Consider the following 27,305-nt stretch of genomic DNA (forward strand, 5'->3'; position numbering starts at 1 on the left):
TTAAATAAAATATCATTTGTTAGTGTACAGTTGTCTTTTCTTTTGAATAGGCTCAACATTAGCAACAGCCAGTCAAAATGCAGGTAAAATATGAATGTGGCTTGTCTAGGCTATCTCAACTAGATTTTGTGCGTGGCAGTCATAAATTGATACTTGTAAGTGCAGCTGTCTTGAATAGGCTTGGGGTCAACATTAGCAACAGCCACCAGCCAGAATGCAGGTATATGAATGTGACTAGATTTTGTGGATTCTATGGGCAAATGAGGACTGCACATGCAGATCCGCCCTAACGTGCTGGCGACATTATGGCAACCTTTCTCAGGAAGGTTGCTACAATGTCGCCAGTATGTCTTTTGGTTGCCGCTACGTGGAGGTTACGTGCGAGAAACGTTGCCAAGATATGTTGCGGCAACGTAATCGCGTCTTTCACCCGCACGTATCGGCAATGTTAGAACTTACGTGGCGGCAACGTATGTTTGGTAATAAAGTTACGTAACCGCCACGTAACGGCGACGTAACTGTGTTAGCTGGGATTGTACTCTCACAATGAAAACAACAAGGAAAAATCTACCCTTGAAGGGAAGAAAATGTATTCTGAGAAAAAAGAAAATCTAATAAAGAAATAAATATTTTTAACGAAAACACGTTGCTCACAATTATTGGCACCCCTAGAACATCTTACATACAAAACCTAACAGAAGCATTTCCCTATCTAATTTTAACTTTGTTAGGTTAATAAGAGTGTCTGTAAACAGAGGTAGTTCATTTCTTTGTTTTTTACTAAGGTATGAAAATAAAGTGACAGAGGCTAAATCCTCTTGTCATTTTTCAACATCAGAAAGACAAGAGAATACACTAAATTTAAATAAAAAGCTGCCTGGTTTCGGAAGTGCGGAAGCGACGGGCAGGTCTTCCACTGCTCACTAGAGGAACTGTCTCCCCTGCTGGCGTGGGGGCTCAACGGTTGGACTTACTCTTTAAGTCAAGTCAAGTCAGTTTTATTTGTATAGCGCATTTAACGTGCACAGAGTGCAACCCAAAGCGCTCCACATATAAATTGTCAATGACACATAGACTAACAAAGACAATAGCGGACGGAGTGGCGTAGTCGCCAGCGTACCCGTGACACCAAGACAGAACTACATTTAAGAAATAACAAACACAAAAGATGCCGGACGGAGCGCCGTAGTCGCCAGCGTTCCCGTGACACTAAGACATACAAGAAAGACAACACAGCAAATTGAAAATAAATAAATAAAATAATAAAAATCATGTTAAAAATTAGTCCAATTTCCAACCGGCTGAAAAAGTCCAAGGGCAATGATGACCCGCGTGAAACTGCCAATGCCAGACCAACAAAGTTCACTGACCAACTCAGAGAATTTACTGGCAGTCTGGAGAGCAGAGCACCGGAAAAACAACAGTCTGAAGTCATGATGGGCGATCTTCCTGCTGATCAGCAGCTCGGTGGCTTTAGCAAGGACCGTTTGTTGCTTCATGGCTCCCGACGTCGCCATCAGAGCTCCCCACCTCAGCACTCAATCCAGACTGCAGGCACCCAGCGTCAGAGGCTACCGTTACGTTAACGTTAAGGCAGCTCGCAGGTCAGCCGCAGCTCGGTGGTCGTGGCAGCTGCAGATCTCTCGCAGAGTAGGCCCATTGCCCTGAGCAATCTTTCCGTCCAGACGAGTCCAGACAGAGGATATGTGCAGCGTCAGATGGAAGAGGGACGGCTAGTCAAGGCAAGCTCATCAGCCCAGTCGAATAGAAACTAACGTTAAAGTTAGTTATCAGCCAGAAAAAAAGACCAAGAATAACACAAAACGATCGAAAATAACGTAAATAAAAGGTGAAAACATTAAACTTGACAAATAAATACAAAAATAAATAACAAAACATTACATAAAATTACGAACATTACATAAAAACAAACAAAAACATGATGCCAGACGGAGCGGCGTGTCTCGCCAGCGTCCCCGTAACCTAGCAACCTTTAAGTGACGTTCTCTCTGCAAATGGACACTGTGGCGTATGGATTGAGACTGTTTTGGACTCTGTCAATACTACCTGGGAAAATATATATTTTTATACATACTTTAATGAACTGTATATTTTTATTGAATGCAAGTAGTAATGAAGACAATCATTTACATATTTGCCCCTGAAATTCTCATTGTGTTGGTGTGAAGGGGAAATCCGAATCTAAACTTCAGTCTATCGACTATTCAGTCTCCAGACTGCCAGTGAATTCACCGGGTTGGTCAGTTGATAAAGAACTTTGTTGGCGTTGCATTGGTTGTGAAGACACAGCTCTGTGCGCAGTTTTCACGGGTCATCATTGCCCTTGGACATTCTCAGCTGGTTTGGAAATTGGACTAATTTTAACATCACTTTTCCCCCTTTTTAAATAGAATTTCTTTTTCTTTTTTTTTACTTTTTATTTGTTTATTTGTTTTGTTGTCTGTCTTGTATGTCTTGGTGTCACAGGTATGCTGGCGACTACGCCGCTCCGTCCGGCATTTTTGGGGGCCAAGCAGCGAAGCTGCGAGGCAACCCATAGTGATTCTATGTGTTCTTATTAGGGGTCCGAGCAGCGTAGCTGCAGGAACCCTATTGTTTCTGTACCGTTCATTTTTTGGCCAAAATTCTGTAAAAGTCATACTGCGGCCTAAACCGTAACTCCAAAACTCTTGAAATTTTCAGGTATGGTTACCAGTACCCCCCTCTACCCATAACCCAAAATGTGGGGTACTGCACCCAAAGGTGGCGCTATTGAAAAAAAAAGTTAATTATGCTTATTTCTCCTTACCAGATTCACCTAGACTCAAAATTCTTTCAGAATATTAATCTCTAAACTCAGATGCATCTTTTTGGCCCTGGTCTTATGGTCTACAAATGTTTACTTTTTCCACAATTTCATGGAAAAGCCAAACATTATTAAAAGTTTCACACTCTTCAAAAATAATCGAATCTTCACCAAAATTCTCACAGACAATGTTTAGACCAAGCCTCACAAAAGTTATCGCTCAGAATTTTGATATTTTGTTCCATTTCAGAGATATAGGCCAATAAAGTTAGACCACTTAGGCCTTTTTTCCTAGATCACCTATATTCCTATAAACCGTAAGTCCTAGAAACTTGACATTTTCAAGTATTGTTACCAGTACCCCCCACTACCCATAACCCAAATTTGGGGTACTGCACCCAAAGGTGGCGCTCTTGTCAAAAACGCTTATTTCTCCTTACCAGATTGACCTAGACTCAAAATTCTTTCATCATATTAATCTCTACATTCAGATGCATCTTTTTCACCCTGGTCTTATGCTCTAAAAATGTTTACTTTTGCCACAATTTCAGAGAAAAGCCAAACATCATAAAAAGTTGCACAGGCTTCAAAAATTATCAAATCTTCACCAAAATTCTCACAGACAATGTTTAGACAAAGCCTCACAAAAGTTATCAAAATAATTTGGATTTTCAGATTTTCAGAGATATAGGCCAATAAAGTTCGACCACTCAGCCCATTTCTCCTATATCACCTATATTCCTATATGAGTAATTTTTTTTTTCTTGGATAACAACCATACAACCATCATTAGGTGGATACCATTAACAGTGCACATTTTCAGATCTGTACTCTTTTTTATAAAGCCCTTAATTCTATTGTCAAATGTATGCTAGGAATTTTCTTGATGTTGTGTGTTTGCCAACACACATTTTCACCATTTGAATGTGACTGCTCAATGTGTATGATTGTCAGTGGCTGAGTGGGATAATGCCTAGTGCTGGTGTTTGTTAGGTTGAGAGTTCGAATCCTGCTAGAGCTTTAGGCTCAAGATGCACATGCTATTGGTTATTGAAGATTCACACTATTGAACAGCACCTGAATGACATCAGACAATTAACATTCACTCTCATTAGTTGCCAAGAGTCAGAATGCCGACACACTCTATGACATATAGGGGAACTTCTTTGTTTACTATTTTTCCTTCATCATTAAGTCTATCATATTTATATTTCATCCATTACTGTTCTTCTCTATAAATGTCTAATTGCCCCAGAATATCCAAAAGTTTTCAGGTGTACTCTTTCAGGAAAGCCCTTCATTTTATTGTCAAATGTATACTTGGAGTTTTTCTTGTGTGTTTACCAACACACAATTTCACCATTTGAATGTGACTGCTGAATGTGTATGATTGTCAGTGGCAGAGTGGGATAATGCCTAGTGCTGGTGTTTGTTAGATTGAGAGTTCGAATCCTGCAAGAGCTTTATGCTCAAGATGCACATGCTATTGGTTATTGAAGATTCACACCATTGAACAGCACCTGAATGACATCAGGCAATTGACATTCACACTCATTAGTTGCCAAGAATCAGAATGCCGACACACTCTATGGCATATAGGGGAACTTCTTTGTTTACTATTTTTCCTTCATCACTAAGTCTATCATATTTATATTTCATCCATTACTGTTCTTCTCTATAAATGTCTAATTGCCCCAGAATATCCAAAAGTTTTCAGGTGTACTTTTTCAGGAAAGCCCTTCATTTTATTGTCAAATGTATACTTGGAGTTTTTCTTGTGTGTTTACCAACACACATTTTCACCATGTGAATGTGACTACCCAATATGTAGGATTGTCAGTGGCTCAGTGGGACAATGCCTAGTGCTGGTGTTTGTTAGGTTGAGGTCGAGGGTTCGAATCCCCGGTAGTGCTTTAGGCTCTAGCTCGAATACTATTGGTTATTGAAGATTCACACCATTGAACAGCACCTGAATGACATCAGGCAATCAACATACACAGTCATTAGTTGCCAAGAATCAGAATGCCGAGACACTCTGACATTTAGGGGAACTTCTTTGTTTACTATTTTTCCTTCATCATTAAGTCTATCATATTTATATTTCATCTATTAGTGTTCATCTCTACAAATGTCTAATTGCCCCTCCATGTTTGGAGTTTTTCTTGTTGTGTGTTTACCAATACACACTTTCACCATGTGAATGTGACTGGCCAACATGTAGGATTGACAGTGGCTCAGTGGGATAATGCCTTGTACTGGTGATCCTTAGGGTTGAGAGTTCAAATCCCACTTGAAGCATTAGTGGGTTGTGGATGTTAGCATACTACAATAGAATGCTGTTGGGTTGTGGAGGTTAACACACTATAACATTACAGCTACTTGTCAATATGGACTTGTAGTGCAAGGCAAGTATTACTGTATAATTATAAGCTGTAGCCTATAATTATTTGTTATTCTTATAATATTTGTCATTTCTTATACATATTTAGTCGGCTCTTCCACTTGACAGAACAACTCTATATCGGTTAAGGATGTCACGCATGAAACAATGCTGCAGAAACACGAAAATACGACTTTGAGTTTAGTAGGCTATAATTTTCAGTTCCTGTTTATCTATTGCACAATGGGTAATAATTTAAAGGAATCGTGTTGCAGTCTTGTAAATAGTGACCCTGCAAGATCCCTAGTCATTGCAAAATCATAGTCTGTGACTTAAAACTCTACTACTTGTCTTTAGATGTGAGAGGGTCTGAGACTGTAGTCTTTCAAAAATCTTTTCCAAATCTTTGCAAATCTTTCCAAAGTTTACCTGCTGGGAAACCCTGTAGCTCCGGAGCAGGGGCTCAGACCAGGATAAATTGTTTGCTCGCCCTCAGTTCGCTCTTTTGTTCATCTCAACCCAGCACTCCAGTGTGTCCGGCTCTGTGTGCGTCTTTGAGTTAACGTAAGTCATCACTTTAATCACCCTCACTATGACTTTTGTGATGTTTATCAGTTTGTAGAGTAGCTCTGCCATCATGTGTAAAGTTAAGGTCTTTGTTTGTTGGTTTGGTGTGTTGGAGTCCCATGTGAGAGATGATTAGGTGATGTTGGTTGACTTGGGATGTCAAGTATTGTTTAGTTGTACCTTATATAGCCATATGATTTCAGTTTATTGTTCAAATGTCAATTGGTTTGTTTGTGAGTTGGGATCTGTACTGATTTACCCCATTTCACTGATTACTCCATTTTCTGTTTGTTTCCTCTTTGATGCAGCACACATACAAGTAAAGAACAAAAGAACAGATGAATTGAAACTCAAATAAAGTTAACTTGTGTTGCACCGAAACCTGCCATCTCCGTGTTATCACTCCATACCATTGAGCCTTCTGACCGAGGCTCTGCCTGCTCGCCACACACTCACTCTACCTCGACCCACATCGCCCCCTACAGTTCCTTCAGTTGGGTTGTGGAGGTTAGCATACTAGAATAGAATACTGTTAAGAATACTGTTGGGTTGTGGAGGTTGGCACACTATAACGTTACAGCTACTAGTCAGGACTTGTCGTGCAAGGCAAGTATAACTGTATAATTAAGTGTGCTTGCAAGCACACTTATTGTTCTTCTTAAGTTTTATTAGGGGTCCGAGCAGCGTAGCTCAGAATTTTGATATTTTGTTCCATTTCAGAGATATAGGCCAATAAAGTTAGACCACTTAGGCCTTTTTTCCTAGATCACCTATATTCCTATATGAGTATTTTTTTTTTCTTGAATAACAACCATACAACCATCATTAGGTGGATACCATTAACAGTGCACAAATTCAGATCTGTACTCTTTTTTTATAAAGCCCTTAATTCTATTGTCAAATGTATGCTAGGAATTTTCTTGATGTGTGTTTGCCAACACACATTTTCACCATGTGAATGTGACTGCTCAATGTGTATGATTGTCAGTGGCTGAGTGGGATAATGCCTAGTGCTGGTGTTTGTTAGGTTGAGAGTTCAAATCCTGCTAGAGCTTGAGGCTCAAGATGCACATGCTATTGGTTATTGAAGATTGACACCATTGAACAGCACCTGAATGACATCAGGCAATTAACATTCACACTCATTAGTTGCCAAGAGTCAGAATGCCGACACACTCTATGGCATATAGGGAACTTCTTTGTTTACTATTTTTCCTTCATCATTAAGTCTATCGTATTTATATTTCATCCATTACTCTTCTTCTCTACAAATGTCTAATTGCCCCAGAATTTCCAAACGTTTTCAGGTGTTCTCTTTCAGGAAAGCCCTTCATTTTATTGTCAAATGTATACTTGGAGTTTTTCTTGTGTGTTTACCAATACACATTTTCACCATGTGAATGTGACTGGCAAAGATGTAGGATTGACAGTGGCTTAGTGGGATAATGCCTTGTACTGGTCATCCTTAGGTTGAGAGTTCAAATCCCACCTGAAGCATTAGTGTTCAAATACTGTTGGGTTGTGGAGGTTAGCATACTAGAATAGAATGTTGTGGAGGTTAGCACACTATAACATTACAGCATTACAGCTACTTGTCAATATGGACTTGTAGTGCAAGGCAAGTATAACTGTATAATTATAGGCTGTTTATCTTATTGACTCCAACACAGAACCCACCACCACAAATGCAATTCAATTCTGTGGGAAACACTGCCTTCCATTATCAAACCCTTCATCTTATCCACAACAAATAAATAGTCCTGTAGAATCAAGTATTGTTAGAATACTGTTGGGTTGTGGAGGTTAGCACACTATAACGTTACAGCACAGGGTAATCCTAATTTTATGGATCAAATTTATTCCAATCTAACTCAAAAGTTTTGAACAACACAAAGGTTTTATCCAGATCAAAACCAAGAATAGATTATGTGATCTAATCCAATTTCAGGATCCTTGTTTCCTTTTGAACAACCCATTTTCAAGATTTGATCCAATCCGATAGCCGAAATCCGGTAACTGAAATCCGATAACCGAAATCCGATCACATTTCTTTTGAACAATTGTGCCCAAACAATCAAAGCATATGTAAAACTAAAAAGCTATGCTACCTCATGTTCGTTTTGCTCGGACCCCGTAAATCACCGCTTGCGGTTATATTTATTATTATAATGAAACACTCATTTGCCATGGAACCATACAGTAAAAAGTTGGGAAATTTGGCACATTGATTTGGTATAGTCATATGATTAATTTCACTAAGTTTCATGTCAAGTGCTCCAGCGTCCCCAATGTGTCAGATTTTGCATTACATCTATGCGCTTAAAGTTTCAACCATACAAATTGAGCTATACTTGGAATCTTTGGATGAGGCCGAACTTAACTTACCCCATGACGTCAATTTCCGCCATGTTGGATCTTCCGCCATATTGTATTTCATCAAAAACACTTAAAAGTAATCAAAGGTCACAAAGTTTGTCCGATTTTCATGAAACTTGACGCAGATGATTTTCAGACCATGTCTCACAAATGCATTGCTTTTTGGAGCCATATTCAAAACCTATCGCCCGTCGTGACCAATCAAGTTTGGCAGCGAAGCCGCCAAACAGGAAGTGAAGTAATATCTCAGCAAAGCTTTCACGTATCAAAACCAAACTCAGTACATGGGGTCAGGACCCAATAAGGAGGAGGCTCAATAAATTTGATGACTTTTGACCTATAGGTGGCGCTATAATGACCAAAATTACATTTTAGCCTGTAACGGGTGATGTGTTTGGAATTAAAACTTACTATTGGTGTCTGTTAATGTTAATGTTAATGTACTAGTGGTGTCTGTGGGAGGTCCTAAGGCTGACAGATGTGATTTTGTGACGTCAACATAATTGATCCGGCCGCCATATTGGATTTAATCAAAATCACTTAAAAGTTTTCACAGGTCACAAAGTTCATCCGATTTTCATGAAACTTGGCGCAGATGATCTTCAGACCATGACTCACAAACGCATTGCTTTTTGGAGCCATATTGATAACCCGTTGCCCGTGGTGACCAATCAACCGGAAGTGAAGTGATATCTCAGCAAGGCTTTTGCGTATCAACACCAAACTCAGTACATGGTCTCAGGACCCAATTAGGATGAAGCTCAATAAATTTGATGACCTTTTGACCTATAGGTGGCGCTATAATGAGCAAAATTACATTTTAGCCTGTAACGGGTGATGTGTTTGGAATTAAAACTTACTATTGGTGTCTGTTAATGTTAATGTTAATGTACTAGTGGTGTCTGTGGGAGGTCCTAAGGCTGACAGATGTGATTTTGTGACATCAACATAATTGATCCGGCCGCCATATTGGATTTAATCAAAATCACTTAAAAGTTTTCACAGGTCACAAAGTTCATCCGATTTTCATGAAACTTGGCGCAGATGATCTTCAGACCATGACTCACAAACGCATTGCTTTTTGGAGCCATATTGATAACCCGTTGCCCGTGGTGACCAATCAAGTTTGGCGGCAAAGCCGGAAGTGAAGTGATATCTCGGCAAGGCTTTTGCGTATCAACACCAAACTCCAGTACATGGTCTCAGGACTCAATTAGGATGAAGCTCAATAAATTTGATGACCTTTTACCACTATGTGGCGCTATTATAAAAATGCGTCAGCCAAATGTAATGTAATGTAATGTATTATCACAGGAAGTGGGCTCATATTTCAGCAATGCTTTCACGTATTGAAACCAAACTTTGTATATGGACTTGGGACCTTATCCTGAGGACACAAAACACATTTGGTGACCTTCAACCACTAGGGCGGCGCTAAATTAACACAAGATTAGGCCATATCTCAGCAATGCTTTGACATATCTAAACCAAACTTGGTTCATGGACTTGGTTTATGACCACATCCTGAGGATGCACAATCAATTTTGCGACCTTTGACCACTAGGGGTGGTATAATTTGCGACACTTTCTCGTATCGACACCAAACTTGGTACGTGGACTCGTGACTACAACCTGACTACGTACAATAAATTTGGTGATGTTTGAGGTATGCATATGTGTGGGGGGTTATTGGGGTGTGAGGTCAAAAATATCCAGGCAACACTCAGGTGTCAGGTGAGAACCACTGCAGGTTTATTCACGATAACGGGAGCAGGTCACTAGCAACAGCATGTTCCAGTAACACTACTCAAAGTTCTCTAGGGCGAAGCCCCATCTTATACATGTTAATTACATTGGTAATACAAATCACATGAGTACAATGGTCTTTTCCAAAAATCCTCATACATGCAGAAATACAACAATACATATACACTTCTTGGACATACTGTAGCATGTGATCCATGCGCCATACGCAAGTCATGTGGCTACTCCAAGTAAGTAGATAATTGGTCAATACAATACATATACATCCTTCAGCATTCTCTTGCCATAGTCTAGTTCCTGTCGGGATATTCCTAATATTACTGCCTCAGGCAGAATACCCTTAACTCGTGACAAAGGGGGTCATTATTAGAAAATCATGACATGGAGAGAGCAAATGACAGACAAAGCAAAGTTCATGCACAGTATTGAATGTATAGAAAGCATACAAAGAATATAAGAAAATGAAATGTTAATCACTTCTATGTAATAAATGTAGATTAGTATTCACTTCTAATACATGTACAATTATTAATAATCACTTCTAATACATGAAAATGTTAGTAATCCAAAATGTCTCCTTCATTTCCCCCCTTTGGGGCTTAAGGCCACAAAGAAATTTTAGTAATCAAAAAGAAATAAAAAAGAAAAATCCAATTTCCAATAACATCGTCCAAAAACATTTCCGGGTCATCATATCAGGGTAAAACTCATTTCACATTTCAATATCATTCTATCAAATATTTTGTCCAGTTCTATTTATCCAAACAGAATTCATTAATGTTAACATAATATTCAAGGACGAACCACCTAAAAATTGTTCTATCCCTGTCACACGTACTATGTTAAGGCAATCTTTACTAGTACACAGTCGAGATGCAGAGCATGCAGAATCATCAGAAGTCCTGTAGGAAAAAACACGCATTTGAAAAGACTTTTCTTGGCACACCCAGCAGGTCTCATTCGTCCCTGCTACAGTTGTTCTAGCTTGGAAAGCCAGTTGACAGGCTTTATTAGTACCACAGATCTCCTCCTCTGGAGAAGTGGGCATAATCAGTAAGAACACACAGAATAACAACACTAGCCCCACTCTACTCCCAGTTACAAAACAACAAAAGCTTTATTCTATCTTCAACAGCAGAGCTGGCTTGGGTTTGTAGGCCCTCCCCAGGTCACTGTCCAGCGATGATGAAATATCTAGCTAAACTGGAAATAAAACAGTGCTAGTTTAGTGTATACTGATATCTTGTTTCTACTTTTAATATCCACCACTGATTTGGATGATGGATGGTTGAATCCACTAATTTAAATGGACACTGGTGTACCACACTAATTGATTTCCCTACCCTCAAAGGAATGACTTCACATGTGTACTTAGTAAAATGTGTAACAATCAGAGCATACTTTCCTACATTTGTAGTCCAATACTTTCTAGTTGTAATGCAGGTTAAAACAGCAGGATCTTGCAACACTTCCCTTATCCCCGATGGAACATATATCCAAAGGCCTACTGGTGAAGTTTGCCAAAACCTCCACTGGTCAACCTCAAGCATAGTCACAATCCGTTGAGATAATGTTCCGGTTCTTTCACCACTTTGCAGTGTGACAAATGAATCCAAGAGTCTCTTTCCGCAATTCTCACTGCAGTAGGTGTAGACAACAGAACTTGATACGGTCCGCGCCACCGTTCTTCATTCCAGCGTTTTCTTCGAAAGTCCTTAACAAGCACTGGGTATGTACCCAGAAAACTTTGAGGCAAAGCCAACACCACCTGTTAAGAAACAAAAGATAGAGCAGCAATCAGTTCTCGCATGTAACCAGACAAGGTAACAACTACATGAGGTTAGGATTAGGTAAACCTGGAATTGGCATGGGACGGGCAGTCAAAATCTCAAATGGGCTTAAACCATTTGATCTTGATGCACGGCCTCTGAGGTAGAGGAGAGCCAAAGGTAGAGCAGTCACCCAATCCATCCCAGTTGTAGTAGTTATTTTAGTCAATTTAGATTTCAATATTCCATTAACATTCTGGCCATTTTGAAAACATATCCACAATTACAAGGCAATATTCATAACCTCTGCATTTTGTCAATTGAATAAAATCCATCATAATATGTTCAAACGGGTCTGATGGTGGTGGGTGATGCCCTCCATGGGTTCTCACTGTGGGTGCGGTGTTATGTTTTAGACAGGTAATGCACCTATCACAGTAAGCAGCTGCCGTGGTGGTGAATCCTAGTGCAAAATAAAGTTGTTCTATTGTTTTTACCATAGCTGTTGCACTCGCATGATCTAAACCATGAGTACCTTTAGCAACTATATGAAAACATGATTTTGGTAAAACAGGCTTGCCTGTTGGAGTATGTAGCCACAAATCATCATTATTCTTTTTACAATTTTTTTTCTTTTAAATCTATTTTATACATTCTGTACATTTAGAAACACTAAAATTCAGAATGTCTTACAAACTCAGGTGGTATCTTCCTCTCAACTCCCCCCTTCGCGGCACTTTTAGCAGCTGAGTCAGCCCTCTCATTACCAAGGCTGACCTCATCAGCGCCTCTAGTATGCGCTGCACACTTAATTACTGCTACAGCAGAAGGAAGCTGAATTGTCTCTAGCAACAATACAATGAACTCTTTATGTTGTACAGGTTTACCAGTAGCCGTAAGAAAGCCTCTTTCTTTCCATATTGCTCCATGGTCATGAACAATTCCCCAGCAATAACGACTATCAGTGTATATGCAAACAGATTTTCACGCTGCCAACACACAAGCTCGAAAAAGTCCTATCAACTCAGCAGATTGGGCAGAAAAAGTTTGAGGGAGCGAGTAAGATTCAACCACTTCAAATTGATTCACCACAGCGTAGCCACTCCCTACCTCTCCAGATTCCAAGCGTAATGAGGAACCATCGACATAAAAAATTAAGTCAGGGTTAGTAAGGGGTTCCTCAGATATATCAGGACGAGGTTTAGTACAAATTGTTATGACATCACAACAATCATGGCTTTCACCATCTTCGGCGGTAGGTAATAATGTCGATGGGTTGAGGGTGGTACAACGTACAAGTGTGACATGTGGTAAAGTCAATAACACATGTTGGTACAAGAGGAGGCGGGCAGTTGTCAGATGTGATGTCTTTGCTTGTAAAAGCAATGCATGCACGTCATGTGGAACATGAACAGTCAAAGGATGCATTAATACTAGATCCGCACAAGCCATTACTGCATTTGAAGCAGCTGCAACAGACTTCAAACAAGGCACCCAGCCTCTTGCTACCGATCCAGTCTCTTTGACAGATAGGCTATTGGTCTATACTGTCCACCATGCAACTGACATAATACCCCAGACATGTAACCTCAAGATCATAATTAGGCAATCCCAAAGCTGGAGCTGAAGCTAAAGCTTGTTTCAAAATCACAAAAACAGTCTCACAGTCGTCAGTCCAAGTCATAATGTCAGTCAAACTCTTACAAGCATTTGCGCATGCCCGGAGAGGTTGTGCCTTCTCCGAGAAGTCTAAAATCCAAACACGGCAATAACCAATCATTCCTAAGAAGCCTAACAATTGCTGCTTTGTCCTGGGTCTCGGACAGCCAGTAATTGCAGTGATGCGTGACGCATCCAGGGCCCTGCAGCCAGGAGTAAGTATATGACCCAAGTACTTAACTTGCTCTTGGCAGAGTTGCAACTTTTCTTTAGAGACTTTAAGTCCCACCCTGGCCAGGTATTTCAGCAATGCCACTGTGTCAATCAGGCATGATTCCTTTGATAGACTTCCTAATAAAACATCATCAACATAAGAAATAACAGTACTTCCTGCCAGTGTAAATTGTGTCAGACAGGCCACTAATGCCTCATTAAACACTGAAGGTGATTCTGTGTATCCCATAGGCAAACAACTCCAAGTAAACCTTTGACCTTTAAAGGTGGAGGCAAACCAAAATTGAGAGGCAGGATGTACTCTTATCATAAAAAACGCATTTTTAATATCAATTACAGAATAAAACTTCGCAGTGGATGGCAGACTAGAGAGAATTGTGCAAGGATTTGGCACAATAGGATGCCTCGGATGAATAGCGTCGTTAACAAGTCTTAAATCTTGCACAAATCTCCAAGTGCCATCAGACTTCTTAACGGGCAAAATTGGTGTGTTAACTGGGGAGGAACTGCAACGCACAATAGCTCCCCTATCCAATAATGATTTGAATACGGGCTCTATCTCCTGCTCAGCCTCTTTCGACAACGGATATTGGGCTTTCGACGGGTAATGCAATGTTTTTTGCGCATATTTTTAATGTTTGAGCAGTAGATAGAGTCCCAAAGTCATAACTATCAGCTGTCCAGAGATTATCTGAAACAGCGGCTAACAGATCTGCTTTCTCTTTTAAAGAGAGAACCCTCCATTCATCGGGTTGGGTTAATGAGGGTATTAAACATGCAGAGAGCTCTTTCTGCACAGGAGTAACTTTCAAAGAACACCACTGTTGGAAAAAATATGCATCTTGTGATGGTGAATAAAACAAATCTCGGACCACTGTCCAATCTTTAGCAATCACACACGCTTTCACAAACGGCCCTAAATCAATCCAATTTTCTTGGGCTTTTATCAATGCAACATGTGGATAAGAATTTGGGTTTGCAAACAAATATTTCAGACCTGGAGACAGGTCTACTACTACTGCAGAGTAGATTTTAGAGGTCAATACGCCGGCTACATCAATAGTCTCAATACTATTTCCTATCTGGTACCACTCTTTCACATACAGCTGATCTGGAGAGCCTTGAAAACATGCGATTGTACACTGAAATTGCTCAGGGATTTCTGTCTTTTCTAGAACCGAGATCGGAGATTTTAATGCTAAACTAATGTCTTTACACTCATATCCTATCCATGTGGGGTTAACTTTCTGACAATACAAATAAATGGGCCCTTCTAGACCTACTCCTTCAGGAGAAAGAAAAAGTGTAAGATTTAATTTACACATTAGATCTCGGCCTAGTAAATTTTCAGGGCAAACACTGCTCAGGAGAAAAGAATGTTCTATTGTCTGATGTTCATATTGAACCACTAAAGGGATAGAAACTGGTTCTGCCACTGATTGGCCTGAAGCTCCTGTTACATATATAACTCGATTGCTTTTTAATGTTAAAAACTTACAACTATCTTTCCTTCCAAGTGTACTAACATCTGCTCCTGTATCAACTAAAAAAGATACATCATTATCATTCAGATAAAGAGTTAGCTTAGGTTGTGCGGCAGCATTCAAAGTCAGTTGGGGATAAAGGGTGATACAGAAGTGTTGATGAGGGGTCCCGGAGTCCCCTGTTCAGAGTCCTCCCTGTCCTATTCAGAATTTCCATTCTGTGTCCAGACCGGACCCTGAGGGCGTCGTTGTGATGATTTATCCCTGTCTTCAGACAATATCTCGCTATGTGTTCTACGTCTCCACAATTCCAGCAACCGTTTCTTTCAGTCCACCTAAATCCTGCTCTCCTTCCTCCACAAAGTTTGTTAACTGCTGAAGCCACTCTTCCCAAGAATTCTCTAGCAGTCTGTTGTAAGCTGAGAAATAGCCATTTTAGTCCAATCTTCAGTAGGTGAATACTTGCAGGGGCTTAGGGGCAGGAACAGCCACAGCTGGTTGTGGTGCAGGGGGTGCTGAAGGGAATGGTGGTGGAGATTTACGGACTAAGGGCTGGAGGTCAGGTTCACTCGTCTGCACATAGACTTCAGTCTGTGTCCATAGCTCCGCACAAACCTTCTCTCTCTCTCTCTGGCCCTGCTCTTTCTGTTCCATAACTTTTCTCTTCTCCTCTCTTTCCCTCGCTTCTCTTTCCCACATATCAAACAAATCATGCTTAAAAGGCCTAGCCTTCCTTTCCATCATAGCCCTACATTCAGTTAACCTTTCCAAACTCAACGTACCATCTAAAGGAAATTTTCCTTCAGTCCATCTACTCCACTTATTCAATAAACATTCATCTACACATTCAGATCCATATTTCTTATATCTTTTAAACATCAATAATTATGTATACCTTTGGGCAATTTAACAGTTTAACTATTCCCCATAGCAGTGTCCCTTTAATATATTTTTATTAGCCAAATTACCTCACGCCTAAAACAGAGCAAACTATCAGAGTACAATAGCAATGTTCTCAACCAATCCAATCCCCGTATCAAGCGCTTTAAGCCAATCCTACCGATTGCTTCTCTTAGCAGATCCTTTATCGATTGCTCTTCGGCTGTGCTCACAAGCCAACCTTTCTACCTTCCTACAAGTAGAGCAGATTGCTTCGGTGGCACCCCGGCACACAAGCCAACTTTTAACTACAAAGCGGTAGAAAAAAATCGCTTCCCACTCACCACCTAGGTGCCTGTGACCACAATATGGTAATACCGTATCCGAGACACAGGATGACTCCCTTCCGGCAAGGATGGCCCCCGCGGGCGATGTTGCCTTTTTTCCACGGTATTGTCCCAAAATCAAAAATAGATCTCCCGTAAGCGCTTTTCGGGTCCTACGCCTTCCAGGTTTCACCGCCGCGTCTCGGAGTTAGGTATCCCACCCGCTGCCACCAAAATGAGGTCAAAAATATCCAGGCAACACTCAGGTGTGAGGAACCACTACAGGTTTATTCACGATACCGGGAGCAGGTCACTAGCAACAGCATGTTCCAGTAACACTACTCAAAGTTCTCTAAGGCGAAGCCCCATCTTTTACATGTTAATTACATTGGTAATACAAATCACATGAGTACAATGGTCTTTTCCAAAAATCCTCATACATGCAAAAATACAACAATACATATACACTTCTTGGACATACTGTAGCATGTGATCCATGCGCCATACGCAAGTCATGTGGCTACTCCAAGTAAGTAGATAATTGGTCAATACAATACATATACATCCTTCAACATTCTCTTGCCATAGTCTAGTTCCTGTCGGGATATTCCTAATATTACTGCCTCAGGCAGAATACCCTTAACTCGTGACAAAGGGGGTCGCATGACCTTTATTAGAAAATCATGACATGGAGAGAGCAAATGACAGACAAAGCAAAGTTGATGCACAGTATTGAATGTATAGAAAGCATACAAAGAATATAAGAAAATGAAATGTTAATCACTTCTATGTAATAAATGTAGATTAGTATTCACTTCTAATACATGTACAATTATTAATAATCACTTCTAATACATGAAAATGTTAGTAATCCAAAATTTCTCCTTCAGGTGTGTGGGGGAGGAAGTTTATCTGTGTATATGTGTTTGTGTGGGACGGGGGGGGGGGGTTAATTGGGTGTGTGTATAATGTAGGAACATTGGGTTGCCATGACAACTCCTGCTCAACTGCTTGGCCCCCTCATTGCTGCTTGCAGCTATATTTATTTAAATGTATTTGTCATCTCTTGATGTCATGGGCACGCTGGCGACTATGCCGCTCCATCCGGCATCTTTTGTCTTGTTGTTATGTGTCTTGTTTGTGTGGAGCGCTTTGGGTTGCACTCTGTGCATGTTAAATGCGCTTTAAAAATAAAACTGACTTGACTTGACTTGACTGTTTTAAGTTGGATTACATTATTGGAGCAAAACATCATACCCAGCATTATTTCTGCCTGTTGAGCGCATTGCTGGGAGTTGTGTGGTTAATATATTCACTGTTCATTTAAGACCAAAGAAGACCAAAGAAAAGGTCACTGTAGTCATTCCACTATGCACTGTGGTTGAGATCTAGGAGACTGTGATGTTTGCATGGAATGCACCTATTAACCTTTGTGACAAAGCCTCATTAAAACCAATTGTTGAAATAAAAAGTTTTGTGTATCTTTTTTACATAACATTGGCCATTGCTTATGACATATACTTTCATTAAATAAAGTGTTTTTGGTGTTGCCTGCAAATTGCCGTGTGCAGTCATAAACCTGAACTTCCATGACAATCTACAGTGGCGCTTACTGACGAAAATCCCACTTTTCATGCAGTGACATACGCCGACCACGACTCCATCTTCGGGACGAATTCCCGACTATGCTCCCTATCAAAGCCATATTGTCTAACTTATATTGTTTTATCCTCATAGCCAATTTTTCTGTGGTGTATTTCAGTAAATAACACAGTACAGTCAACACTCTTGCTGCATGTTCGCTCTTTACAGGGCTCAAGTAGGAACCTGAATACAGTAGGGATGCACGATATATCGGCAGCCGATATATTATTGGCCGATAAGTGAAAAAATGAAAATATTATTATCGGTCCGATAACAGAATTCTGGCCGATAATTTGCGCCAATATTTTTTAAAGTCCTAATTTAGGCCACCGTAAGGTCCGTCTGCTACTTGAGCTTGGTTGGCTATACTTTTTCCTCAGTATACTGTCAGCGGTGTGAATGTATTTCACCACTCTAACAAAATCTGTGGATATGCGTTCATTGATCCGCCATTTTACCTTACCAGAGCGGAGCTCAGCCCTATCTAGAGCCGTCTTGTGCTGGTGTGTTTGCACTTTACCGCGCTGATCGGGGAAACAAATAAGCAAACTCGTTAGTACATAAGTAGGCCTAGTTCTAAGTTGTGTTTTAGTATTATATTTGCATTACGTTAGCTTGAGTTTTGTATTACTACCTAGAAATATGCTAACCATTCCTGCTTCAGTTCCAGACAGGTCATCATTGTAAGTTATTAAAACCTTCGGGGCTAACCCCTTTAATTTCTGCTGCAGCAGGTTGTGCGCAACAGAGTAGACGGACATAAGATACAGTCTGAGGAGTTGCAGCTTTATTCAGTTACCCGCAGTTGAAACTAAACCTAAGTTTCCCTCACAAACTCTGATTTGGTCACTATATACTGTAGCTTATTCCCAGCTGAGCCGTTTATGAGCGTTTAGTCCTAAATTAAAACGATTCATACTCTCTAGCCACTCACTCGCAATTCACTGACGTCAGGTTCACTTAAAGGAGCCACACATACTGTAGGGCTAGGCTACTGTTATGTTGTTGACTGCCACACTATTGAGGACTATTATGAGTTCTGTCCATCATAGGGGTGTCACGATTCTCCAAATCCTCGATTCGATGTAATTTTCGATTTTAAAGTCACGATTCGATTCGATTTTCGATCTTTTCAAATATTACTATTAATGCATTCCTTATATGTTATTTACTCTTTTTGGTCTTTTCCTTTTCTTTTTCAGGGGGCTTTTATTTTGAAACCGCTTTGAAACCGTTCCAACCGCGAGGTTGTAATGTAAACAGAACTAACATTAGGCTAAAACAGAGACGTGAACATATTGAAATGAAACAACACAGAATGTTAATTTGATTGATTTTCACTCCGAAAAGACCCAAGGTTAGTGTTCATGGAATATGTACTTATAAATGTGCATTTTAAGCCTTAAAGTAACTTTGGATTGTAATTAGACCATCTTTTCACTGGCTAAGTTGAGTGGGCTAAAGTAGTTTTAATTGACGTGAATGAACGAATACTTCCACACCGGTGATTTCAAAGTAGCAAGAGGGGCTTTGATTTCGGTAGGTTGATGTGTAGGCCTATATTTTAACTGGCTGCAGCGATCGGAGTGTTGACGCTGCAGTTCAGCACGTGCATGTGTGTTTGTGCGTCTTGGCATACATGCTGGACGTGACATTGGGGGTGTGGCTGCATCGTCGATTCTACTTTTAAGTTCGAAGTTCGAGATTGAGATGTAATTTCGATCGATTTCGAAATAAAATCGAAATCGTGACACCCTTAGTCCATCATTTGGTGGTAGGTAAAATTACTGCAATAAAATTATGCTTATTAAATGCTTTCCCCAAATCACTTTTCACAATTTTTTTTCAAGAGTAATATTATCGGTTATCGTATCGGTATCGGCCACAACAAACCAATAAATATTGGTTATCGTTATCGGCCCTAAAATTCCATATCGGTGCATCTCTAGAATACAGATATACCAGCATTCCCTAGTTAGGCGGAGATGATTGGTCTACAGCACAACCAAATTACCAAAATACCAAAACTCAATAGTACATCACACTACACAAACAATGTGCATATTTAACAGGCTAAACATATAATCTACACTCAAAACAGCAGTTAGGCTTATGTCATTTTGATCTGTAAAATATCACATACAGCCATGCTCACATCCACATTATTGAATGCTTAGCTGGAATTATATTTTTTCCTATCATCCTATTCATAAAGCAGGCCTACCTGTGGGCATGTAATTGGGCAACAGATTTTCTACAGGAATAGCATATTTAAAGGGGCACTGCACTAGCTTCAGTGTAAAGTCAGCAAGTGAAAAGTGGCATATGTTTTTGAAAGGGGGAGAGCTTGTGTCCGGTGTTATGTCTCCCTATGCATTCTATTCTACATTTAATGTGAGGTCAATTATTTTGCTTTGGTTTTGGTTTTTGGTTTTGGAAGATGATTCCACTTGAACAACCTAGCTAGTTAATATTGTGAATTATATAATGCAGTGGTTCTCAAACATTTCACAATGAGTACCACCTCAGAAAACAATTGGCTCTCCAAGTACCACCATTATGACGGGCATTAAAATACAGTAGTGTAGTCCAATTTCACTACATTGTGTTAAGTTTTTTTTTTTGTTCAAAACGTAATTTAAATTTAACTTCAGTGATTGTGTGGTTATGGATTTTGTATTATATATATTTTGACACCACAGCTTGAGAACCACTGATCTAATGGATTTCTACATTGACTGCTGTGCTTCCTTCTGTTGATACTGTTCATCTTACTTTTGATGATTAATGGCTGCCTATGTACTGCTTTAGGTCCTCCAGGACCAGTTGGCCCAATGGGACCTCCTGGAAAAATTGGACAGATTGTAAGTAACTTAGTAAAAAGTGCACACAAGTAAACAACACACTCATTTAATACAAAGGAAAGCCCTTTAGGAATTATGATTTATGAGTGGTTGAGGAAACTGGGCTAGGCATCTAACATACTATTTGTTATGTATAATGCACATTTTTCCTCAGTTTTTTTAATCTAATATTAGGGATGCATATTATCAGTGGTGGATCAGTGGTCAGTGGTGGGGGAGCGGGGAATAGGGCATAACTAACGCAGTTAGTGGGCTAAAGTCACCCACACCACAAATTGCCAGAAAATCACTTTTCATTCATTCAAAGCACTTTTCAACATTGTGAATAGGGTTGTAGTTTCACATGATATTTTTCTGGATTGTGTGAAATTCTTAAAGGGACACTTCACCCATTTGCATTAAGCTTTGTATCGTTTGAACCCAGTCATGTTTCCTGAGATGGGAGAAATACAGATTTCAGTGTTGCAGCTCCTGCTTTCAATGATGTAAAAATCGTCATTTTGTGTCATTGAAAGCAGGAAATCCCATATCTTTGTTGAGTGGGTGAGACCATAGATATACATAATAAAGGCTAGATGTCTTACTGTGGAGTCTCTAAGATGTCTCATCATGAAAACAAGCAAATTTGGCTGTCAATGTGTTGAGCAAATTTGTCTTCAAAAGATTCCTTAAAATAAGTCAAAGTCTTTTTAAATTAAGTCAAAATGATCTTTTGAGAGAGTTCTAGGTAAGTCTCTTCATACTAAAAACAATACCAAATAGATCTTAATATAAAATTAGATTTGCGGTTCCGAGGAACTGCAAGAGTGGGTTTGATCAGGGGCATGGAACTCGGCCTCATCCAAGGATTCCGACGGTACCTCATTTATGAAAATCGGGCACACGGATCAAAAGTTATCTGCATTAACGCAACATTCAATAAGCTAAAACGCATAAATAACGTGGTTGCTATGCTGGTTGCTAGGGCAATCATGCTGGTTGCTATGGTGGTCGCTAGGTTAGAAGGCCAGCGCCTCCTGAGAGGCCTGAAGGTTCAGTTCTGAGGTTGTTGGCTGCTGGAACCGAAAAATGGACTGCATTTTCTTAAAAGACAATGTGACTGAAGTGCGGGCAAAGTTTGCACAGAAATGTACGATTTTTCCCACCCTCATTGACCTTGTCATAAAACTTGTTTAAATGATCACACGACGCCTCCTTGCTGCTTTGTCGTCTACATCAGCCTTTCTCAAACTTCTTTGACCTGAGGCCCAGTCAAGGCATACTTTGGGGTCATAGGGCCCACCTACATGAACCCACCCCCTCCTCCCACCCCCCCACCCCCATCAAATTGTAATGATATCACAATTATTATTATTTTTATACTATATTGCTATACATGCACTTCAAAACAGTCAATGTTTAAAGTGCTAAGATTGTTCACAAAAGTTTGTGAAAGCATGCACATCAGAGTACTGCTTTACTAATGTAAAATATAATTAGACCTACACTAGTTTCATTGTTTTTGCATTGTTGCATGATGCTTGCATGAGAAATTATATGGGTGCCGTTGTTTTGGGATGTTTCCCTCATGCAAGCATCACTGATAGAGTATATATATGCTATTTAATTACATTTCATTTGAATGCCTGAATGTAAGAATTCAGGAAACACAATACCAGCTTTTAACATTTCTGTTGTGTATCACATAACACATGAACTGTTTACATACTACTGATAGCCCATTACTGTACACAATAATACTGTGCCCATTCATTAACATATATTAAACATCAGGCGTCTTGTTTACACATTTAAACCATATTTGCACTTCGAATTTCGACTCCAAATTGTAGTAACTACATCTACGAAGTCTAAGGAAGATAACCATGTAGTCTGTTCAAAGATAAGATACATTTTGACAGAACTACAGACTTCGTGAAAGTAGTACCTAAAATGACTCCATTCACTTCATTGCAAAATCGCGGTTGGTCTGTTTACACATTAAAACCATATTTACACTTCAAATTTCGCTTCCAAATTGTAGTAACTACATCTACGAAGTCTAAGGAAGATAACCATGTAGTCTGTTCAAAGATGAGATACATTTTGACAGAACTACAGACTTCGTGAAAGTAGTACCTAAAATGACTCCATTCACTTCATTGCAAAATCGCGGTTGGTCTGTTTACACATTAAAACCATATTTACACTTCGAATTTCGCTTCCAAATTGTAGTAACTACATCTACGAAGTCTAAGGAAGATAACCATGTAGTCTGTTCAAAGATAAGATACATTTTGACAGAACTACAGACTTCGTGAAAGTAGTACCTAAAATGACTCCATTCACTTCACTTCCTTTTTTCTAGCTCGCAAAATCGCGGTTGTTCTGTTTACACATTAAAACCATATTTACACTTCGAATTTCACTTCCAAATTGTAGTAACTACATCTACGAAGTCTAAGGAAGATAACCATGTAGTCTGTTCAACGATAAGATACATTTTGACAGAACTACAGACCTCGTAAAAGTAGTACCTAAAATGACTCCATTCACTTCATTGCAAACAGTGTGATAAATGGCCATCACGTAAAGCATATAGCATATGACAACAGCAAATAGCTAACGTTTACGTTAGCCTAACTTACTTATCGTTGACGTTGACCCGACACGTTCATAAGTTAGACCATAGACTGATAAGGACGTCCATCAAACTAAAAGGGTTCGTTCTTCGATGTCTTCAAATTCGTTCAAATTCCGTGTGTATCCTGTGTATCTTTCGTGCTGCTATCCTGTTGCCTCTTCCCTGCTGTTCCGGCAACAAGGTTTCACGCGAGATTTACGCCACATCCCAGAGAGTTGTGTTTTCCCAAGATGGCGCCCGTCTGTATATGTGAACGAGACGTGAACGGTACTGTTTTTCTTTTTAATTAACTGCCTGTAGACTTACACAGTTCTCAATGCTTCGGTTTACATGTAGATACCCTCATTATGCTACGGTGTAAGTGTGTTGCTATTTAGAGCCTTGGTAGCGATTAGTTTTTACTCTAATCACAGCACAGCACCCAGAATGCATTGCAACAAACCGTCATGAAGGGACTCATCGTTAGGTCGGCTTTAAATAGCATACAGAACCTATAGTAATTTAACGTTGTCTGTAAGCTCCACAGATCGTGGCAAGACAATTGAATTGAGTGTGAACTTCTTGCCGGGCAATGATGAGTAACTTAACATGAATAGTAGTGATGCGTGGATGTGCATAATATCTGTATGAAAGTGTGTTTCTCAATGTAATAATCTATACAACTGTACACATGACTAAGTTTGAATGGAGCTAGCTGGGCATAGAACTGGGCTGAAAGGATCTTTTTTTACATGACCTTTACAACTGGTGCTGGCAAGGCATTGAACTGGGCTTCATTCGAGGATTCCAACGGTACCTCATATTTGAAAATCGGACATACAGGTCAAAGGTTACATGCACACACCTTCATATACACAAACAGCCCAGCCCAGCCCATTATAGTCTGGTCAGTTTAGGGCAAATGGCTGCAAAAAATGATTAACATTTGAGCCAATGTTTTTCTGTTCATTTAGGGCATAATAAACCAAAAAATGCAAGGAGCCCAAAAAATTAAGTGGGGGAAGGCCCTGAAACGGCCACACCCAGAATTCTGTATCTCGGCTCCTGAAGGTCACAGAGAGTTGGTTCTGGGCTTAAAAGATGCAGAAACACCACGTTTATATTAGTGTTATGAACAAGCATAAGCCGTAAAACCTTTACTTTTTGAGATATTGACGAAAAACTAGTTTTTGCATGGTGCACAGGCCACGTTTCATGTATCAGCTCCTGAAGGTTGTAGAGAATCATATTTAGTTTTTATTAGGTATGAATCTCATCTTATATCAATGTTATGAACCACCAAACTCCCTAAATGACCTTAATTTATTTTAAATATTGATGCAAAAAATTAATAAGAACTGTCGCAAAAATCTGTATTTTAGCTTTGAGAACCACCTAAATCTATGGAATTTAGTTACCAAACTAACTTGGATGGATCAGATGAATCTGGGATAGAAGAAATGTAGTTGGCCTCTACTGTTGAATTTTCGTTCGAAACAACTGTATTGTATTGTTTATCAAACTATATTTGTGTTTAACTTGTGTACTAAAAAATCAGTGTTCTGCTGAGGCCCCCAAAGTTCTGCTGTTCCCTGATTTGATGATCTCCATTTGACTGAACTGGCATGTGCTTGACATGAAAAATGTCATGTAAATGTGTGCAACGTTTTCATTTTTAAATCCACCACAGGAACTTGGAGGAAGGTACAGTACATAACAGATAGATTGATAGATATACGTTATTGATCCCCTAAGGGGAAATTCAAGGTCCCAACTTAAGACATCACAACATACACTACAACATAAACAGGATGATAAAATAACAACTCCACTAATAAGGACAGTAAAAGATACTAAATCAAGTATAGTATAGTATAGTATATACTCTTTTGATCCCGTGAGGGAAATTTGGTCTCTGCATTTATCCCAATCCGTGAATTAGTGAAACACACACAGCACACAGTGAGGTGAAGCACACACTAATCCCGGCGCAGTGAGCTGCCTGCATCAACAGCGGCGCTCATGGAGCAGTGAGGGGTTAGGTGCCTTGCTCAAGGGCACTTCAGCCATGCCTACTGGTCGGGGTTCGAACCGGCAACCCTCCAGTGACAGGTCCGAGGTGCTAACCAGTAGGCCACGGCTGCCCCTAAATCAAGGATCCACGTGAATGTACGAAGGATGTATAAGCATGAATCTCTTGCGTAACAGGGCAGGGACTGACCCTGTGTTTCAGTGGTAAGGTGCTCTATGAGGTGTGTGTCATGGTGATAGTGCAAATAAGTCCAACAGCGGAGTGATAGTCTAGAGTCAAGAGACCAGCATTAAATATGGACAATATAAGAGATAAATGTAAGCATAGTTATATAAGAATTATAGCAGCAGTGCAAGGATAAGTTTGAAGTGATAGGATATCAGCCATTGGTCAAGTATGAAGTTAGACCACAGTCCACAGTGGAGGGAGGGGTTGTACATGTGGGCTAGTATAGCCTGTAAACAGTGTAGACAGTCTAAGCAGTAACATTGTGGGTGAGTGGACAGTCCGTACACAACATTGTTATAGGAGGTCATAAAAGTGTAGAAGAGGGTGGAGAGGCAGATAGACTAAGCAGAGAAGTCGATCTCTTCACTTCCCTTTCGTGAAGCATTGAAGAGTAGTATGTCCCATGGGTTGAGTTTGCACCATTCCTCCACCAGGCTCCTGTATTCCTCCTCTTGCCCATCCCTGATACACCCCACAATTGCAGTATTATCCAAAAACTTCTGCATGTGGCATCACTCAGTGTTGTAGCAGAAGTCTGACGTGTACAGGGTGAACAGGACTGGAGAGAGCTCAGTTCCCTGTGGAGCTCCGGTGCTGCTGATCACAGTGTCAGAGAGGCAGTTCTTCAGTCTGACGAACTGTGGCCGCTCTGTCAGGTAGTCTGTTAATCCAGGATACTAGTTGAGCATCCCCACCCATCTGCAGGAGATTGTCACCCAGTCTGAGGGGTTGGATGGTGTTAAAAGCACTAGAAACATCAAAGAACATGATTCTCACAGCACTTTTCCCCTTGTCCAGGTGAGAATGCGTCCTGTGTAGATGATATGTGATGGCATCGTCCACGCCCACTTTCTCCTAGTATGCAAACTGTAGCGGGTCTAGTGCATGGCGTACCTGGGGTCTTAGTATGCACAAGACCAGGCCTCCATGGTCTTCATCACGTGTGATAACTGCTGTCACGTTACAAAAACCTATCATTTTTGGACTTTCACTTTGTTTACATTGTTTCTTAGAAGGTTGTTGGGGTCCTCATCTTCTAACAAAGAGCCTTAATCAACTTAAGCAGTAGTAGGCCCCATGAGTAGATTTAGAGCTTTTGCCCAAACAAACTGCATTGCTTTCATGAGCAGATTTACAAAAAAAGGTGGCTTGGGCGCTGATTGATTCAGTGATAAAAGGTTTTTCACAAATATCTCAGAAATTAAAGGTTTAAGGGCCTATGTTTCTTCATAACACTAATATAAATGTGACATTTCCGCATCTTTTAAGCAGAAGACCAACTCTCTGCGACCTTCAGGAGCCGAGATAGAAAATTCCAGGTCTAAAAAGTGGGCGTGGCCGTTTCAGGGCCTTCCCCCACCTAATTTTTTGGGTTCCTTGCATTTTTTTCTTTATTTGGCCCTAAATGAACAGAAAAACATTGGCTCAAATGTTAATCATAATTTGCAGCCTTGACCCCATTTTTGCCCCAAACTGACCAGACTATTAGACATTGCCAGATGGCTTAGAACTCTGCCAGGTGCAAGTAATCAACTCTAGCAGGAGAGCTCTACCAGGTGCAAGTAATGAGGTGCTGTGATGTCATAGAGCCCCAGCATTCCGCCATTCATTTCAATGGGGCCCAAAAATGCCGAAAAACGGGAATACCGCGAAAACGACAAGGGCCAGCGACACGAAAGCAACAAGCAAGT

The 27,305-nt window shown here is 40.2% G+C and overlaps 1 protein-coding gene across 7 annotated transcripts in view; it reads left to right on the forward strand.

Moving 5' to 3' along the window:
* The window catches only part of emid1 (EMI domain containing 1), a 195,222-nt gene that overhangs the window by 127,862 nt on the left and 40,055 nt on the right, over nt 1-27,305 (forward strand). For all 7 annotated transcript variants that reach the window (XR_012983739.1, XM_076271405.1, XM_076271404.1 and 4 more), the window contains one exon: nt 20,700-20,752. Coding sequence is in view for 6 of the 7 variants with exons in the window: in XM_076271405.1 (XP_076127520.1) it covers nt 20,700-20,752 (53 nt within the window). In the remaining variant the exon portion in view is untranslated. The remainder of the gene's footprint in view (nt 1-20,699; nt 20,753-27,305) is intronic.

This window comes from Alosa pseudoharengus, unplaced genomic scaffold, assembly GCF_046254945.1.
Source record: "Alosa pseudoharengus isolate Yale_2024_CS ecotype anadromous, Long Island Sound unplaced genomic scaffold, YU_APseudo_1.1 YU_APseudo_1.1_scf_6, whole genome shotgun sequence".
Classification (NCBI taxonomy): Eukaryota; Metazoa; Chordata; class Actinopteri; order Clupeiformes; family Clupeidae; genus Alosa; species Alosa pseudoharengus.